At 38.8% G+C, this 18254-nt stretch overlaps 2 protein-coding genes and 1 non-coding gene across 6 annotated transcripts in view; 2 read left to right on the forward strand and 1 right to left on the reverse strand.

The window, feature by feature from the left end:
• Positions 1-18254, forward strand: part of GARIN2 (golgi associated RAB2 interactor family member 2) — a 45553-nt gene that overhangs the window by 23590 nt on the left and 3709 nt on the right. For all 4 annotated transcript variants that reach the window (XR_013160310.1, XM_077122766.1, XM_077122767.1 and 1 more), the window contains 2 exons: positions 3161-3411; positions 15846-15877. Coding sequence is in view for 3 of the 4 variants with exons in the window: in XM_077122766.1 (XP_076978881.1) it covers positions 3161-3411; positions 15846-15877 (283 nt within the window). In the remaining variant the exon portion in view is untranslated. The remainder of the gene's footprint in view (positions 1-3160; positions 3412-15845; positions 15878-18254) is intronic.
• Positions 5207-7454, reverse strand: LOC143651273 (cationic amino acid transporter 3-like). The gene is given in 4 exon segments (XM_077122260.1): positions 5207-6875; positions 6878-7011; positions 7086-7169; positions 7171-7454. Coding segments are annotated over 4 exon segments (1881 nt in total). The 3' UTR covers positions 5207-5496.
• LOC143652910 (U6 spliceosomal RNA) lies at positions 11454-11560 on the forward strand. Its single transcript, XR_013160957.1, has one exon. It is a non-coding gene; the product is annotated as a U6 spliceosomal RNA (small nuclear RNA).

The raw sequence follows: 18254 nt of genomic DNA on the forward strand, positions 1-18254 counted from the left end.
GATAATTTCCTCCATTAGTTTTTATCCTTCTTTTCCCTTCTCTTCTCCTTCTGGGACACCCACAACACGTATATTCGTGCGCTTCATATTGTCTTTCAATTCCCTGAGTCCCTGCTCATATTTTTCCATTTTTTTCCCTATACTTTCTGTTTCTTGTTGGATTTCAGATGTTCCGTCCTCCAGTTTTGAAATCCTATGTTCTGTCTCTCGAAATCTACCACTGTAGGTGTCCATTGTTTTTTTCATCTCTTCTACTGTGTCTTTCATTCCCATAAGTTCTGTGATTTGTTTTTTCAGATTTTTTTATTTCTTCTTTTTGTTCATTCTCTGCCTTCTTTATATACTCCCTCAATTCATTGATTTGGTTTTTGATGAGGTTTTCCATGTCTGTTCATACATTCTGAATTAATTGTTTCAGCTGCTGTATGTCCTTTTAATTGTTGGTTTGTTCCTTTGACTGGGCCATATCTTCAGTTTTCCTAGTGTGATTTGTTATTTTTTGCTGGCATCTAGGCATTTAATTACCTTAATTAGTTTATTCTGGAGATTGCTTTCACTTCTTTCATCTAGGGTTTTCTTGCTGGATGAATTTGTTGTCTCTGTTCTTTGACATTCCGTTCAGCTTTATCTGGACCTTTAGCTTAAGTTTTGTTTAATAGAAGACAATTTTTCAGTTCTTGTTTTCTTGTTTCTTGCCCTGCTTGTGGGAAGCCCCCCCACATACTTAGGAGGGTCTACTTAGATATTATATACCCCAGCCAGATTTTCCCAGACCAAACTGGCCTCCTGTCAGGAGGAAAGAGTCACCTGCGTTGATTTTCCCTGAGGGTGAGACCCAGCAGGTTGAAAGACTTTCCTGTGAAGTCTCTGGACTCTGTTTTTCTTATCCTGCCCTGTGTGTGGTGCTTGTCTGACTGCGGGTCCCACCAGCATAAGATGATGCAGTACCTTTAACTTTGGCAGACTCTCCCTGCTGAGGGTGTGGTGGAGACAGAGGAGAGGTTGTAGGCTGGTTTTAATGGCTTCAAATTACCAAGCCCTGGTGTCTGAATTCCTTGATGGAGGGATTCCACCTGAGTTGGGGTTCACCCCTCCCCTGGGGAAGGTACAGGCTCCAGACAAGCCCCCAAAAGAGCTCACTTCTGCCTATGCCTGGGGCAGTTGCAGCCTGAAAAGTCCTGCCGCTGTATCCAGAGGCAGTCAAGACTTTGTAGATACACAGCCACAAAAAACCTCTGTTTCCTTCTCTTTTTTTCCCCTTTTTCTGTCAGTCCTGCCCCCTTGGCGCCGGGGCAAAAATGAGCAACCTCCGCTTTGATCAGGTTCACCTAAGCTGGGGGCCTGTTTTTAGTAGACAGAATTTGTAAATTAATTCCACAATTGGCGTTTGATTGTGCCCAGTCCCTGCTGCTGGTAAAATCCTTTCCTTTCCCCTCTGGGAAGCTGGCCGGTTCTCAGCTTTGGGAACTCACGGTTCGGGGCGGTCCTCGCAGCCACTCCAGCTGGTCCAGATTGGGGTATGCTGTGTGTCTGGTCAGTGACGTGGCCCCAGGATCTGTTCTGTACTGTTTCTGGTTATTTAGTAGTTGTTCTGGAGGACAAATTAAAACGCACACATTGTTAAGCTGCCGTCTTGACCCGGAAGTCTTGAAATCTTTATTAATCAGAAATCTTAAACATGTTTATGCACTTTGGCTCAGTGATTCTGCTTCTAGGAATCTTTCCTAAGGAATTAATCAGAATTAGGAATGAAGATTTACCTACAAAGATGTGAATCATAACACATTTATACCATATTTGTAATAATGAAATAATGAAAACATGGAAGCAAACTATACATTGACACGGGGGAATGGTTAAAATGTAAAGCCATGAGGGGCAGGTGCTATGTCCATCATATTCAGGACCTACCACAGAGCCTGGCAAGATCATAAACATTTAATAAATATTTGTTAAATGAATGAAAATTCTATAGCTATTAAAATTTTGAAGACTTTTTTCTTGACTTAGAAAAATGCTCATGATACGATTGAGTAAAAATGAAGAATAAGATCTTACAATAAAGATAATTTTTAATTGGAAAAGTTTTATGTAGTTTCATGCAGTTTTTGATAGCATGGAGAAAATGCTTATAATAAAAATGCTAAGTGAAAAAGGTAGGCTACAGAACTGCATTATAATCTCAAAACACACAGATGCAAAATAAATAAATGAATTTAAAAAACCCAAACTGACATGTATGATAGGAGTAGTTATTTCTGGGCCATGGCATTATACAAGCAATAATTTTCTATCTTTCACTTTAAACCTTGGAGGATTTTCAAAATATTCTAAAATATGTATTGCTTTCATTGTTGGTGAGGGGGAGACGAAGTTTTACCTTTTAAAGAAAGAGCTTCTTACATTGTATTCATGGAAATGTATAGAGATGATGGACTAGGTAGTGACAAAGGAGGAAGATGGTGCAGATGCGAGGAACATTCCAGAGACGGTGTTACTGGGACTTGCCCTGATAGCTCTGAGTTCTGGGAAGATTCTGAGGTAGGCAGAAATTAGGAAGAAGGGGAGTTTGGGGTATTGATTTTAGGTATAGGTTTTAAGTGCTTTCAAAAACTAACTCTTTGGTGTTACTATGAATTCCCAAGCCAGGTTATGTATTACACGCTCTTGAATCAAGCAACTTCAGATTGGGGAGTAGGTGGCGAGGCATTTCTAGTAAACCTTTCTTGCACCAACAAGTCAGAGCCAAGAAGTAATTAAGGGTGGGCCACGGTGGGTCAGCAGGTAAGAATGCTTGCCTGCCATGCCCGAGGACCCAGGTTCGATTCCCAGTGCCTGCCCATGTAAAAAAAAAAAAAAGAAGTAATTAAATACTATTTTTTCTGTGTGACATGATATCACTGTACATGCCAACATGAGCTTTCAAATACTCTGGATGGCAGGGGGCAGGTCCCCATCCCCACACTGGACGCCCCTGCAGTGCTGGCCACGGCTCTTCCCATTGGCCATGCAACACCAGTCCCACCCAGTTGTTATTGCTCTTGGACACTCGGTAAATTTGAATGAGATGAATGATTACCTTATTGGAGACTGTTTCATAATCTGCTTCTGTATGATGTCCTTCTATGACCTTATTTGCTGCTGCTAATTGTTTTCAAAGGAAAAACTTGAAACCATACTGAAGCATGGGTGTTTACGAACTTCAAAAAGTAACAATGATTTGAAAGGATCCTCAAAACATGTCACCATCTCAAACATAACACTGATTTTTGAAGATGAAAGATGCCGTCAAACTACCTTGGCTCCAAAAGTAAGTGAGGCAAATATAACCAAAGAGATGGATAACGAGACCCCCCCAAAAAAGAAGACTGATTTAATAAAAGATACAACACCCAAGGCTGAAGAATCCAGGTATGTGTCATTGAATGATGTTATCCACGTAATTAGCCAAGGTCCAACCTTGGCTCCTTTTTATCTTCATGCCAGCTTTCACACCACCCATTTGGCTGTTGTCATTCTGGGCTACCTGGCTGGTGTCAGTCTGGGTCCTTAAAAAATAGGATAGAACCATAGTGCTGCCATTTGGGAGTTAGGGGTGTTTAAGGGGTACTTTTTTTTATTCTTTATACTTTTCTGCATTTCCAGTGAATGACTTAATAATCTGAAAAAAAAAGTCTCATAATTTGCATAGCCTGATGCAAGGTGAGTGTGAGTGAGCATCGCAGTGTCATAAAGGTAACAGGTAGCCTGATCCTTGTGGGATAGCACCTTAAAAGAAACAAGAGGAAATTTCAGAGATCTAACACTTACATTAGTGAGAACAAAAATAAGGCATAAAATGAATTATGTGCAAATTTTTTAAATATAAAAAAGGAACAGAGGTGGTGGTGATGATAGCACATGTAAATGTAATTACCATAAATTTTGCCTTCGAAAGTGGTTAAAATGGGAAATTTTATGTTGTATATGTGTGACTGCAATAAAAATTGAAAAAAGTATATAAAAAGAAGGCACACAATGAAAGCAAGGGGTAAGGGGTATGGTAGGTATAATCTTTTTTTTTTCTCTCTTTCCTGTGTTCGTTTTATTTCTTTTTCTATTTTCTTTTTATTTCTGTTTCTGAATTAATGCAAATGTTCTAAGAAATGATGACTATGCAACTAAGTGATGATATTGTGAATTACTGATTATGTATGTTGTTTTATTTTGTTTATTTTTTTAATTAATAAATAAATTTTAAAAAAAGAAGGTGCACAGGAAAACAGCAAAAAATAAACTTACAAAAGAAATAAACTAGAAATTGTTAAAATTTGAAGTGCTGATAGTTAATTCTTCAGAAAGAACACTAAAAGTGGCAAAACACAGGGACAGCTATTTGAAAAGGATAACATTGGAAACTTAAAAGGAATTACATCTACTAATAGAAAGAATGCAAAAATGTTGAGAAGGATTATATTCAAAGAGATTGTATATCTCAAAAATATTGAGAAAGATTATTTGCTTTTATAACTTAGAAAACCTAAATTAAATAAAAGACTTTAACAAAAAATGTAAAGAGGCAAAACTAGCACAATCAGAAATGGAGAAGATGAAAAAACAAGAAAAAGTTATCAAAGAGCTCCCATAATAGGAAAAGATGTAGTCTTGACTTTTACTAGACAGCTTTTCAGATATTCACAGAATTGTCTCTATCTTTTTATGTTTTCTAAGTTTAGAATTACAAAAAGAAAAAACATGGTTTTTTTTTGTTTTTTTTTTCTAATTCATGGAACACTTTTATTTATACCCTTAACCACTTTCATCATCTACAGCAGGGTTCACTGTGTTACACAGTTCCATATCATCCTCTAGCTCTCCTTCGAGTGAAACAATCCGAACTTAAACTTTCCCTTTCAACCACAATCACACACAATAATGTGCCACCATCACCTCTATCCATTGCCAGACATTTACAACCTTTTAAAAAAGTCCTGCACAAAGTAAGCATTATTTTCCCACTCTCTATTCTCATTCCATTTCCTGTTAACCGACATTCTAAATATTAACTCCTTAAGTTTGCTCATTAAATTTAGCTCATTTTAGTGAGCGCATACCATATTTGTCCATTTGCGTCTGGCTTATTTCACTCAACGTAGAAATGTCCAGGTTCATCCATGTTGTTGCACCATCAGAACTTCATTCCTTCTTACAAAAGAAGAATATTCCATCTTTATATACCACATTTTGTTTATCCATTCATCTGTTGATGGACACTTGGGCTCTTTCCATCTTTTGCCAACTGTGAATGATGGCGCTATGAACATCGGTGTGCAAATATTTGTTCACTTCGCTACTTTCGGTTCTGGGTATATACTGAGTAGCAAGATTGCTGGGTCATATGGCAGTTCTATACTTAGGGGAAGCACTATTCTTCATCGCCAAAAAACAGACCTGGAACTACAACGACTTGAAACTCTCCAGGGGGGTGGAGGACTTCCCACAGCGTCTGTCTTGTGGCTAGACCAATTCAGAACCATGAATGTTTTCATCAGGGGCCTGAACACTTGAGGCTGGTGGCTGTTGATCACTCTCCTCCAGGCTGTGTCGGATCCCATATCCAAAATAGATAGCAAACCCTATCACCATCCAGACTCCAAAGAGGATCCAGGTCCTGTGGCTCATTTCCATCATCAGGTAAACATTTATGAAGATGCTCACCAGGGGCAGGGCAGGCACAGCGGGGACCTTGAAGTGAAGAGGCGTGGGGTCCTGGGGCTGCCTCTGGATGACGAAAGTGACCACAGCAATGAGTACCAGCAGCACAGCGGTCACTGTTGCATAAAGTGCGTCCCCGGAGAACAGGCGCTCGGGCCGCTGGGCCAGGATCAGGCACAGGACAGGCAGCAGCACAGCAAGCAGTAAGGCACAAATATTGACGGTTTTGCCGGATTTCGGCGTAGGGAGGGTGCTGTTGGAGTTACATAGACATCTTAGAATCTTGGAGGTTTGGGCTTCAGGTACAGATTCCAAGGGCCTTGCCTCAGGTCCAGGGTTCATCTCAAGTACGTCCACCTTCACTTCCTCACTCTTGCTTAGATTCTGGTGTGGCTGGTACCTGAGGATGAGGACGCAGAAGGCCACCAGGGAGTAAGAAAACAGGGTCCCAATCAACATGAGGTCCACGAGATCAGCAAGCTCAAAGAGGAACGCCATGAGCGCTGCAAAGGCTCCAGAGATCACGGTGGCTATGACGGGGGTCTTTGTGCAGGTGTGGATCCGTGCAAGACTGCGGAAAAGGAGCCCATCTTCAGCCACTGCATAGATCACCCGAGGCATGGGGAACATGGCGCCCAGGAGGCTGGACATAAGAGCACAGAGCGACCCGGCAGCCACTGCATATGTGGCGGGGGCCCATCCAACATGGAGAAAAGCCTCTGGCAAGGGGGTCTCGGGATGGATCTGGTAGTAGGGCATCATGAGGGTGAGAGCCGCTGAGACACCAAAATACGCCAAACAGCAGATGACGAGTGAGATCACGATGTCCAAGGGGATGGATCTCTGAGGACTGAGGGCTTCCTCCCCTGTAGTGGCAATGCTATCAAAACCAACAAATGCAAAGAAACAGGTAGCTGCTCCACGGAGAATCCCACTGATCCCAAAAGGCATAAATCCTCCAGAGCCCAGAGAGCCCAAGCTTTGGGTGCCATTGGATGCAAGTGTGGCCATGTTGTAGTCCTCTTCTGTGAGCTGCCAGTTGTGCAAATCCCCCTTAATGAAGCCGGAGATGATGACAAAGCTGAGAACCAAAATATTCAAGCTCGTGAACACTTTGGTGACAAGGGCCGACTCTCTAGCTCCCAGCGCCAGCAGTCCAGTAAGGAGCAGAATGAGGCCCGGGCGAAGAAGTCCAGGTATTCGGCCAGGACATGGGGCACGGACAATGAGAAGCTGCCCTGCAGCACCCGACTGATGTGGTTTCCAACCAGGCTGTCAAACGTGGCGCTCCAGGCCCTGGCGACACCAGCAGAACCTCCTCTTGAAGAGCTTATTTTCATGAGGAGACGATTAATAAGTCAACTGTTTAAGGGTGCCAGGAGATAAATGCTATGACGTAGGAGAGGATGAGGTTCCAGCCTGTGAGGAAGGCCCACACCTGGCCCACCGTGACGTAGCTGTAGAGATAGGCCGAGCGAGCACGGCACGCGGGCGCCGAACTCCGCGTAGCCAAGGCCGGCCAGCACGGAGGACACGCCGGCCACCAGGAGGCAGAGGGTGGTCGAGGGTCCGGCCCTGCTCTTGGCCACTTCGCCCGCCAGGACGTACATGCCCGCCCCGAGGGTGCTGCCCACCCCCAGGGCCACCAGGTCGAAGATGCTGAGGCAACGGGCCAGGCGAGGCCGAGCCCCCTCCTCCGGCTCCAGAGGCCGCCGCCGGACCAGCTTCCGCCCGAGAAGGCGCAGCTCCTGCCGCAGCATCCTCGGTGGGGGCACGGGGGAAAGCTGAGGCGCGCTGGGAGGGCGGGACGCGCTGGCCAGGACTGCGTGTCCCCACCCCGTCCCCCGCCAAGTGGTGGGGAGCTGGCGGGAGGCCGCGCCGCGTGGCCGATCCCTCTCGGGGCCTCAGCGTCTTCCCTGTTTTTGTAGTTTTATGAAGCAAATAACTTGTCTGGATTGTAAAGATTGACAGACAACAAAAAAAGAAAATTCTAGATTAATCTTATATATAATGAATGCTAAATTCTTAGAATCTCAAACAAAATATTGCAAGCTTAGTTTACAATTAAGGAAACTGTCAATTTAAATAATTACATAAATATAGAAGAGGAGCACGGGCCACAGTGGCTCAGCAGGCAGAATTCTTGCCTGCCATGCCAGAGACCCAGGTTCGATTCCCAGTGCCTGCCCATGTTAAAAAATATATAGAGATAGATAGATAGATAGATAATATGAGCAGAAAAGTCATGGTACTTTAAACACACTTGATAAAGTTTTATACTCATTCTCGATAAAGACCCACAAAATAGAGATGAGTTCTTCAGCATGATAAAGAATATTTATTCTAAACCAGAACCAACTTTATTTTAGTGGTGGAATTCTAGAAGCATTCTACTTGAAACTTAGAACAAATGAAGAATGTTCCCATTAACATTTCTATTTAATATAACTTAAGAGATTCTACAGTTGCAATAGGAGAAAGAAATGAAGACTATAAATATGAGATATAAAAAATCACTCTTGGCAAATGGCAACTAATGTTTAGAAAATTTGAGAATCATCAAAAATATTAGTTTATAAACAAGTTTGGGAAGGTCACAGATTATAAAGCAAACTCATAAAAATAATTTTGTTTCTTGATTTTTATTAATAAACCAAAAATGCACTGAAAAAAGAGAATGTATTTTTCAATAGTTAACACCAAGACAAAATCAAATATTTAGTAAGGGGTAATAAGGCATCTACATAAATAGAATAAACAATTTTAATGACAGAAAAAAGGGATGACTTGAAATTAGGGAAAATAGGCTCTCCTGATTAGATAGATTTGAGTCGAGAAAGATGACAAAACCCCTATGTCAATTTATAAATATTGTACAAAACCAATTAACATCTTAATGATATACCTCAAATTTATTGAAAAGTTATTAAAAGTGTGTGGAAAAGATTGGGGTAAGAATCTTAAGGAAACTATTGAGGATGAAAAATATATACAGGGGACTTGATCATATAAAATCTTAAGCCATGGTTTAAAAAAAAATCCATGGAACTACACAACACAAACAGTGAACCCTACATAAAACCATAAATTAGAGTGACTAGTAGAATCATAAAAATGTGCTTTTATCAGTTGTAACAAATGTACCACACCGATGCAAGGTGTTAGTTATAAGGTGTGTTACGGGAATCCTGTATGTAATGCATAATTGTTCTGTTAACCCACAATTTCTCTGATTAAAAAAGCAATTAAGCCATAGTATAATTAAATAGCCATCAGAACACCGTGAAAAGTTTAGAATATAGTACTAGAGATGTAAAAATAGATCCAATCCAATATGAGTCGAATAGGAGCACAGACAAAGCAAAATTCTAGAAGATGTTGGCCATATTACATTTAGATTTATGCCTTGCCACAAAAAAATTTTAGAAGGGAAAAGATTAAACTATTCTAAAGCTAACTAAAAAGAAGTAGAATAGATAGAATGATATCATTGTCTGAAATGAGAGGAAAGCTCTTTTCTTGTCCACTGAAACAACAGAAGAAATTTTCAGTGGCAGTGTTATTCACTTATTCAATACTATTTACTGAGCACCTTCTATGTGCTGAGTATTGGGGATAAGACAGTGAAAAAATCAAGTCCCTATCTCAGGGACTGTTTCATTCTAGTGGGGTGAGATAGATAGTATAAACAAATGATGTATCATACCGGCTGGAATGTGCTGAACAGAGTGACTCAGGGAGGTCCCGGACAGTCTTTCTGAGGAAGAGACATTTGTGTAGAGGCCTGAAGGAAGTGCGGAGCTCTGGGGAAGTAGAGTCCACGTTGATTGATTGTATAACAATAACCAATATCTGCCAAATAAATCATTTTTAATACATACATACGTTACATACCAACAGAATGGATAAAGAATAATAGATGATCTATAAAGGTTTTATCTGCCATATACAGATAGATGATAGATAGATAGATAGATAGATAGATAGATAGATAGATAGGTAGGTAGGTAGGTAGGTAGGTAGGTAGGTAGGTAGGTAGGTAGCTGGTGGAAATTTGTAAAGGATCCAATTAACAAATGATTTAAAGCTATGAATAGAAGATTTATCCAGAAGACAAATACTTGAAGGAGCAACCTCACTATTAATTATAGAAAAATAAATTGAGCAATTACTAGTTGCTTTTCATTGGATGCCAGAAAAATTAATGGGGTCACTGTAATGGGGAGCTTTCTGCAAAGAAGTTGGGCCATTCACACTATAGACGATTATACCCCTTGGTTTATAGGAAAATGTATCAGAGAAATAATTCAAATAGGAAATCATTTGTAGGAATGTAGTGTTTTGTAGTTAACACTTGTAAACAATCCAAAAACCCCTGGTGGGAGAATGGCTAACCAGGAAATAGTATGTTAATTATTTGATATCAGAAACATCAGATCCCCTTTAGGAAAAATAATCAGAAGAATTTCAATGCAAAAGGCTAAGTGAATGATAAGTGAGAAATGTGAAATTCCAAAACATGTACATTGTGTACAATGGTATTTTATTTCTACAAACAAGATGGGAAGAAGCCACAAGTTTGGGCACAATTGGTGACCTAAGGAATTATTTTGTTATTTGCTTTAGCTGTTGATAGATGTTCTTATTAAACTTTTATTTTACAATTGATTACATATGTAATCATACATATATACATTAAGATGCACTAATTGGAAGATAGTTTAACAGCAGATAGAGAATGAGTTTTGCAGTAAGACAAACAGGTTGAAATTCTGGCTCTGTTCTTACTGGCTATGTGAACTTAACTTCTCAAATCTTAGTTTCCTCATTTGTAAAACAGGAAGACCTGCCACATAGAGTTGCTATGAGGATTAAATAAAATTTTATTAAAAAGTACAAAATGCCAGACACATAGTAATTGCTCCCAAAAGAAGAATAGATAGATAGAACATAGAAGGAAGGAAAGAAGGGAGAGAGGGGAGAGAGAAGGAGAAAGATAGGTTTGGATTCTAGATTAGAATGTGTCCAAAACTGAACATAAATCTAATGCAGATTGGAGTCACCTTGAATACAGCACAGAGATGAACCTATAGCATGAAGGACCTCTGAACTAATCTGTCCAAAATACTACCCAATAAAGTGAACCTAGAGAGGAACTGGAGATGAAAGCACTAAACTTAATTTTTTAAATCAGTAAAAAAATCAAGATTATTTAAACTAAAGAGGAAAATGGTAGTAGGTGACCCTTATCTTCCAGTGTATGAGGAAGCTATTGAACAATTGTTTTTTTAAAAAAATATTTTTATTGACAAAACAACATACAAACACAAACATTCTTAACATACGAACATTCCATACATGGTGTACAATCAACGGCTCGTAATATCAACACATAGTTGTGTATTCATCACCATGATTATTTTTTAAAAATATTCGCATCACTCCAGAAAAATAAATAAAAAGAAAAAAGAAAAAACTCATACATACCATACCCTTTCCCCTCCCTCTCATTGACCACATAGTATTTCCATCTACTCAATATATTTTAACCTTTGTTCCCCCTATTATTTGTTTATTTTTTATCCATATTTTTCACTCATCTGTCCACACCCTAGATAAAAGGAACATCAGACACAAAGTTTTCATGTGGACAATTGTTTTTAAGTGTACAGAAAGCTACGTTGTAAAAGTGGATTTGGGGTAAAAACAATTTTTAACTGAACACGAAGAATTTTGTATAGTGTAAAATAATATGCCATGTGCTTGCTCTGGCAGCACATATACTAAAATTGGAACAATACAGAGAAGATTAGCATGGCCCTTGCACAAGGATGACATGCAAATTCGTGAAACATTCTATATTTTTCTGAGAGTTACAAATAAATCAGAGATTTAAAATAATAAAAATATGCCAGACAATCAACCAATCAATAAACAAACAAACTTTAAAATAAATACACATCATTGACTAGATATTGATAAACAACAGAAGGTATTTTCTGAAATCTGTGGAGTCTCTGTCCATGGAAACTTTTCAAAAGTGAATATTAAGTCATTTGACCAAGGTGGACTTTGGATGTTCCTCTGCTGGGGGTTTAGACACTTTTGTGTTTCTTATTATATATTATTTTAATCACTGGAAAGATGTGCTGCCAAAACATTATAAAATGCTTGCCAAAGTCAAATATAAATGTGTCTGGGGGATTCCTTAGGAAATCTGATGGAACAGAAACAGCAAATACAGCTCGGTGTGTTGGGCAATGTTTCAAAAAGTAGAACAATGAAAGTATACAAAGGGCTTGGGACATATTAGGTGCTCAATAAACTAGTATTATTACCATTAATAAGTTATGTCCTAGAGTGTAGATAAATGAAACATGACCTCCCAAGAAATATCTTATTTGATATGGGTGGTTTAGTGGTAGAATGCTCACCTGCCATATGGGAGACCCGGGTTCAATTCTGGTCCATACACCCAAAATATATGTTTATATGTCTTATTTAAAATATATCCAATTAACCAAAGTTTAATTGCTCAAAGCTGGCTTTCTTTTTAACCTTCTTGCCTTGTTAATAGGGGTCAAGGAAAGGGAAGTAATATGGCTGATCCTTAAGAGATCGGCAAACTTGGAAATCAGAGTAATCACTGCTACAGCTCCTGGGCTGCTTACAACAACGGAGCTTCTAGATCCAGGACGTTCAAAGTAGATTTTATGATACTTTTGATTGTCTGCTCAAGCAAAACATTAAGTTTGATATTTAGGTTTCCTTATGCCAAAGGTTCTCAAAGTGTGGCTGCTAGAGCATCAGCCCCAGCAGAAGCACCTGGAAACTTGTTAGAAAGGCAAATTCTTGGGCCCTACCCCATTCTACTAAATCTTAAAGTATGTGGGTCCCTGTATTCTGCCTCTTAATAGACCCCTAAGTGATGGTGATGAATGCTCAAGTTAGAGAACGTGATTTATGAGGAGCCAATCCTAAGTACAGAAGACTTGGCAAGGGTTCCTCTCTTATGAGGATTTCTCTTAAAGCCCCTTTATATCCATTGGAGGAACTATCAGCTCAAACTCAAGGGAGACTTCTTCCAGGAATTTGACCAGGAGATTTGAAATTTAGGTTAAAAAAGTTGAGGGACTCAAATGTGAGAATTGCTTTATCTCCCACAGAAAATAGTCTCCTTCAGATGGAGGGCAGAGAATTAGCTGAAATAGAGAAATTTCCTTGGTAATATTGATCCGTTATTTCTTGATGGTAACCACTGAGCTCTTTCAGTGGGACTAAACAAAGACCAAGAGAGCTTCTGGTAAGCCTGATGTGTTAGGAAAGAAAGATTGACAAGGATAAAACAAACAACAACAAAAACAGGAGAAAGGGAAGGTAAGGAAGGGAGGTAGAAATGGAAACCATTAGTCAGAAATAAGGAGAGAAGAGAGAAAAAGGTATAAGGTGCAGAGGGATAGATGCAGGTGCCACTCAACAGGAAAAGTATTTTTAGTTACTATTCTTGAGTGTGGCTTCAACAGAAAAACCTAAACTTTCTAAAAAAAAAACAAACGAGAAAAAAATTAATCCATCCAATTTGGTAATTTGTCCTAAGTAATCATTGATCAGTTCTAGTCACTTTGAAGTCCGCCTTCTGCTATATTATATTCGTATGTCTCCAGTCCACTGCTCCTTTCTTGTTTAATGCTTCAGAAACACACTACAATTTAAAATCTTACAAGGGTAACTGTTTACATTATTTCTACTTCTTCCCTTGCCCCTTTGCATGTAATATACATGCTGAAACATTAGATAAGCTCTCAATGGCTTTTAAAAGGTTTTTTTAAAAACAGTAGTGCAGAGATAGTTCAGATTTCCATACTTTTTCCCATCCTTACACCCAAACCTTTCACCATCCCCAACTCCTGCACACAGTTTTCTCTATTAACATCTTGCACTAGTATGTTAGGTTTGCTACAATCAGTGAATCAATATTGATAAATAAGTATTAACCATAGCCCATAGTTTACATTAAGGTTCACTCTTTGTGTTGTGTAGTTCTATGGGTTTTGGCAAGTGCATGACACATCTCCACTATTACAGTTTCAGGCAGGATAGTTTCACCAAGAAAAAAAATCTCCTGAGCCTTACATTAGCTTGTAATAGCTTTTTTTTTTCTTTTGCATGGGCAAGCACTGGGAGTAATAGCTTTTTAAAATATCAAAATAAGGATAACTTGGATTTTTTAAACGCTTTGCAAGTTTGGTTAGTCTCACTATTGTGATCACTGTTAGCAATGATGAGAAAATGAATCCCTATATAAATAGCAAAAATAATAGAATTTTAAAGATAAAGGGGATTTTTGAAGATTAGCAGATCCCAAATTCTTCAAGGCTTTGTCTCTCCAGGTCCTCAGCTTCCTGTGCCATATGTCCGCTTACTCTGCAGGGGCAAAATAAGTAAACAAAAAGAAAAAAGGAAACTTTGGTTCTCAATAATCTTCCTAAGCACAATTAAACAAGCATGGATTTCTTATTGCCCATTTGCATCAGAAACACATTTACTAGCTGGAGCCTAATTTGAGAATGTCAGTTATGAACAAAAAATGTAATATGTAAGAACAAAATGAGATTCACTGATGTTTTATTCCCAGAACATTTGAAAGATTTAAATGTTCAGGATAGTTTGGATTGATAAATTCTATGTATTATTTTTCTTCTCCCAGATCATGATTTTGGTGACATTTTATAACCACATAGTTTGGAAAACAAAAACAATGACCTTATTGAATATTCTGTTCTCCAATTGGCTAGTCTTTAAAATGTAAATTAGCGATTTAAATCTAGAAGAATGAAATGCCATAGAAACTTAAGCTTTTGTGTGATGCCACATTAGGTCCTTTAGAAGTGAAGACCTTACTTTATAAGGCATTTATATTCCTTCTCTTATTTGCACAATGGTGCTACCTATGATCTTTTTGTTTTAAAAAAAGACAATGCAGACTTTATTTTAATTTGCACTTAATTTTCTTTTAAGTACATTTATTTGATATTTCTCAGCCTCTTGAAAACTTTTATTAAACCCGACCTTCATTCACTAGGCTTTTTGCTGAAAGCTATATGAACATTTATTTCCTCAGAAAATTACTAACTTGACATTTACTTTCTGAGAGATCTTTGCAGAAATTGAACTGGATATATTTGCTAGACCTCTTAAAGTGGATCATAATTAGGTCTTTCTACTTTTTATCTGGGAAGACAATATCTAAGAATATTATTCTCTCTCTCTTTTTTAATCCAAACAGCAATACTTCCAAAATATTTATTGAAAAATGCGTTAAAGAAACAAAGACTTGGCCAAAATTAAGTTACTTAAGTTTATGTTTTAGTATGTCATTGAGGTTAAGAAAATAAGTATTTTAAATATTGCTATTAATTTAGAAAGTCAGGAGAGCAGAAAATGAATTTTTTTTTCAAAGAGTGCAATAGTCTGAAAAACTGACAGTCTCCTTTTTAATCCACTAAATCATGAGAAATGTGATAAGGTGGACAAATACTTGGGTGTGGTATTCTGCAATATTCCCAAGTGTCTCCACCCCCTGCAAGGCCATAGAGATGGTGGCAAAGAAGCTAGCAGAGACTGGTAACTTCTTCTAACCTAGACATCCATCCATTCCAGAAGATCCCCCAAGTCTCTGTGAGAGCCAATATCCCCCAAACAGTGCATCTATTTATGTAAGCCCCTGAGTAGCATACTTAGTTTCTCTCCCAAGTCTCAACCCCAGGAGAATTTCCTGGGACAGGGGAGGCAACAATATCGGGGGCTGCCCTAGCTGAAGCAGCCTGCCTTGCTGAGTAACTGGTAATACCGACAATAAAAATAAATTATGTTATTACATGCAATTCACTTTTATGGCTCTTACAGTTTGGAGAGCTTACGTTTTACAGAAATTAAGTTGATACTAAATTTCAAAAATACAGAATTTTAATCTTACTGTATCACATTTTATAATCGATAATCTACTAGGCTTGCAAAACATGTTTCATTATGCCAACAAAACGTTGAGAGTTTGACCACTTATCTCATATCCAATAATTCTTTAATAATTCTTTTCTAAATATTTGTGGTTATACTGGCAAAATGTTGAGATATGCTATTTATTTTTACAGGAGAACAAGAACAAGTGTTCCAGGCACTCCAGGTATGGAACAAATTCCACTACAGGTTTCATTATAATCTGGTATCCAGAAGTCAGCTCTAGTTCCTGGAATAGAGTCGTTCAGAGCAAAGGAATCCAGTCAGATTTTTTTGATGCTTTCCCTTCCCTCCCTTTGCTCCATTTTGGAAGTCCTGCAGGAGAAACTCTTTCCCAAACCTAGCCTCAGGCTCTCTCTCAAGCGGTAGGCATCATTTCAACCTTCTTTTTCTGTGCCTGGTAGAGTTCTGTTTCCTAGTTCCCTGACCACCCTAAGGCTGGCTCTGCAGACAGAAGCCAAACTCTGACAATAAAAGGACCTCCAGTCCTTGCTGATCTGAAAGGGGGAGTGGTCCACAATTAAATTTCTTGGTAAGTCTAAAATCATCTAGTCCCTCTCTAATTCCTGCTTCTAGGAATTATATATGCTTCACTATATATAAAGTGACACCATTCAATGTTTTTTTCTATGCATCTTCCTGTGTGTAAGAATCGTTGACTTGTAGCAACAGTTCGATGTGGACATTGCCTTAAGGCAGCAGTGCCGTTCTGCTGTTGCTAGCTGCTGGCCACCTTTAGATTACTACTCTAACCTGGGAGATGGAATAGAACTCAACTCCTGTCATGCACATAAAGAACATTATGGGAGGAAATGGGGGGCCATTTAATGGTGCTTAAATAAAGAGAAAAAAATAGTACCATTTCAAAAAACAAGAATACTTGAAGGCATTTTTTGGTCACATTTGCAAGAGTCCTGCAAAAAAGCAAAAGATTGCAGGATAGATTTTTATACGAATGGGATTTGTCTTTAGGCCTTCTCATTAGACTTTATTTTCCAAAAGTACCAGCTGCAATTCACTATAATGTGGCTCTGCCTATATTCCAATCCACATTTTGTACCTAAGAGCATTGTAGGGAAATGCTATTGTAGTTTATAAGAAAAACGCAAAATTTCCTTTACAGCTTACAGAACTTTTATCTATCAATTTCTATCCCAGATTTGATGTCATAAATAAATCAAACTAAATTATAGAAATTCCAGAGATACCTAATACAGGCAAATGTTTTCCTCTCATTTACCAAAGCAAAGATAAATCTAGTGGCAGCATAATTATAAATATTGCATATACTTAAAACATTAGAACATTCTACATACATTTTGAGGCATTCATTTATTTAGCCATAGAAACTTCAGATTAGTGTAGAGCACTGAATATTGTCACCTTTATCCTATATGAAGCTGATTCTTTCACCTTTCTGGGACAACCTCAGTTTTGTTCAATTGAAAGGCATTTAATGTCTATCTGTTATACCGAAGCACCGTGGCAGGCTCTGGGAGAGATAAAAAGTAAATAAGACATGTTACCTGGCCTTCAGACATAAATAACAGAAATCATAATATTCTAGGTGCTTTAAGAGAAAAGCCAGGATCCTATTTTTTTGTTCAAGACAGGGAATCAGATGGAGAAGGCAGTCCTTTGAGTTAAGAAACGGGAAACAAGAGTATCTTGGATTGAGGGAATGAAGTGAGCAAAATCAAAGAAAAGAGTCAGTGCTGGGCATGTCCAGTTTAGGAGAAGTGAGGAATGCAGCTAGAAGCTCGGCAGGGGCCAGATGATGGGAGGTCTTGGGCCATGCTAGAGAAATTTGGATACTACTGTTAGGTAGGTAAAGAGGAGCCACTGAAAGAGAAAGGACAAAACTGCTGTTAGTTTTAGAAAGTCTACTCTGACTGCAGTTTCTAAGAGAAGCTGCAGGAGTCTAGTGGTAGGAAGGCTAGTTAGCAAACCATCCTGGCAATGCAGGTGAAGGGTGCCGAAGTCTGGGACTTGGTAGAAAGGAGTAAAAATGGAAACAAGGACATGAAGACAGAGCCAATGAGATGTATTGACAAACAACTGGGGATGAAGAGTTTGGGAGACCATATGGCTGGGAGGTAACAAGGCCATGAAACAAACTGGGAAAAGGAATTGGAGGAAATTTGGAAGAGACAGATGATGTGAGCTCTTAAACAACTGAACTCAGAATCACAAGCCTGAGTCCTGAATCCTAATTTTGCAGTTTCTCTGTGACATGGATATATCATTTAATCTCTCTGGGATTCAGTTTCCTCAACTATAAAATATGTATGCATATGGCTGGGGTTGGAGGATAAGGAGAGCACGATTAGCTGTTTTCCTTTCATCTCTTATATTCTGTAAGGTATGTTTGGGGTGGCTGGTGACCGAACTTTGTAAATCTAGCAGGCAACTTGAATGGGGCTCTGGAAATCAGTAGCTAAGGAAAGATAGAGCAAATGCTCAGTGAAATTCCACTCAATCCAAACTTGTTAAATCATGATGATGGTATAATGTGCAAGTTGGGCATGCAGTTTTCTACAAAG

Source organism: Tamandua tetradactyla, chromosome 12, assembly GCF_023851605.1.
Source record: "Tamandua tetradactyla isolate mTamTet1 chromosome 12, mTamTet1.pri, whole genome shotgun sequence".
In the NCBI taxonomy this organism is placed as follows: domain Eukaryota; kingdom Metazoa; phylum Chordata; class Mammalia; order Pilosa; family Myrmecophagidae; genus Tamandua; species Tamandua tetradactyla.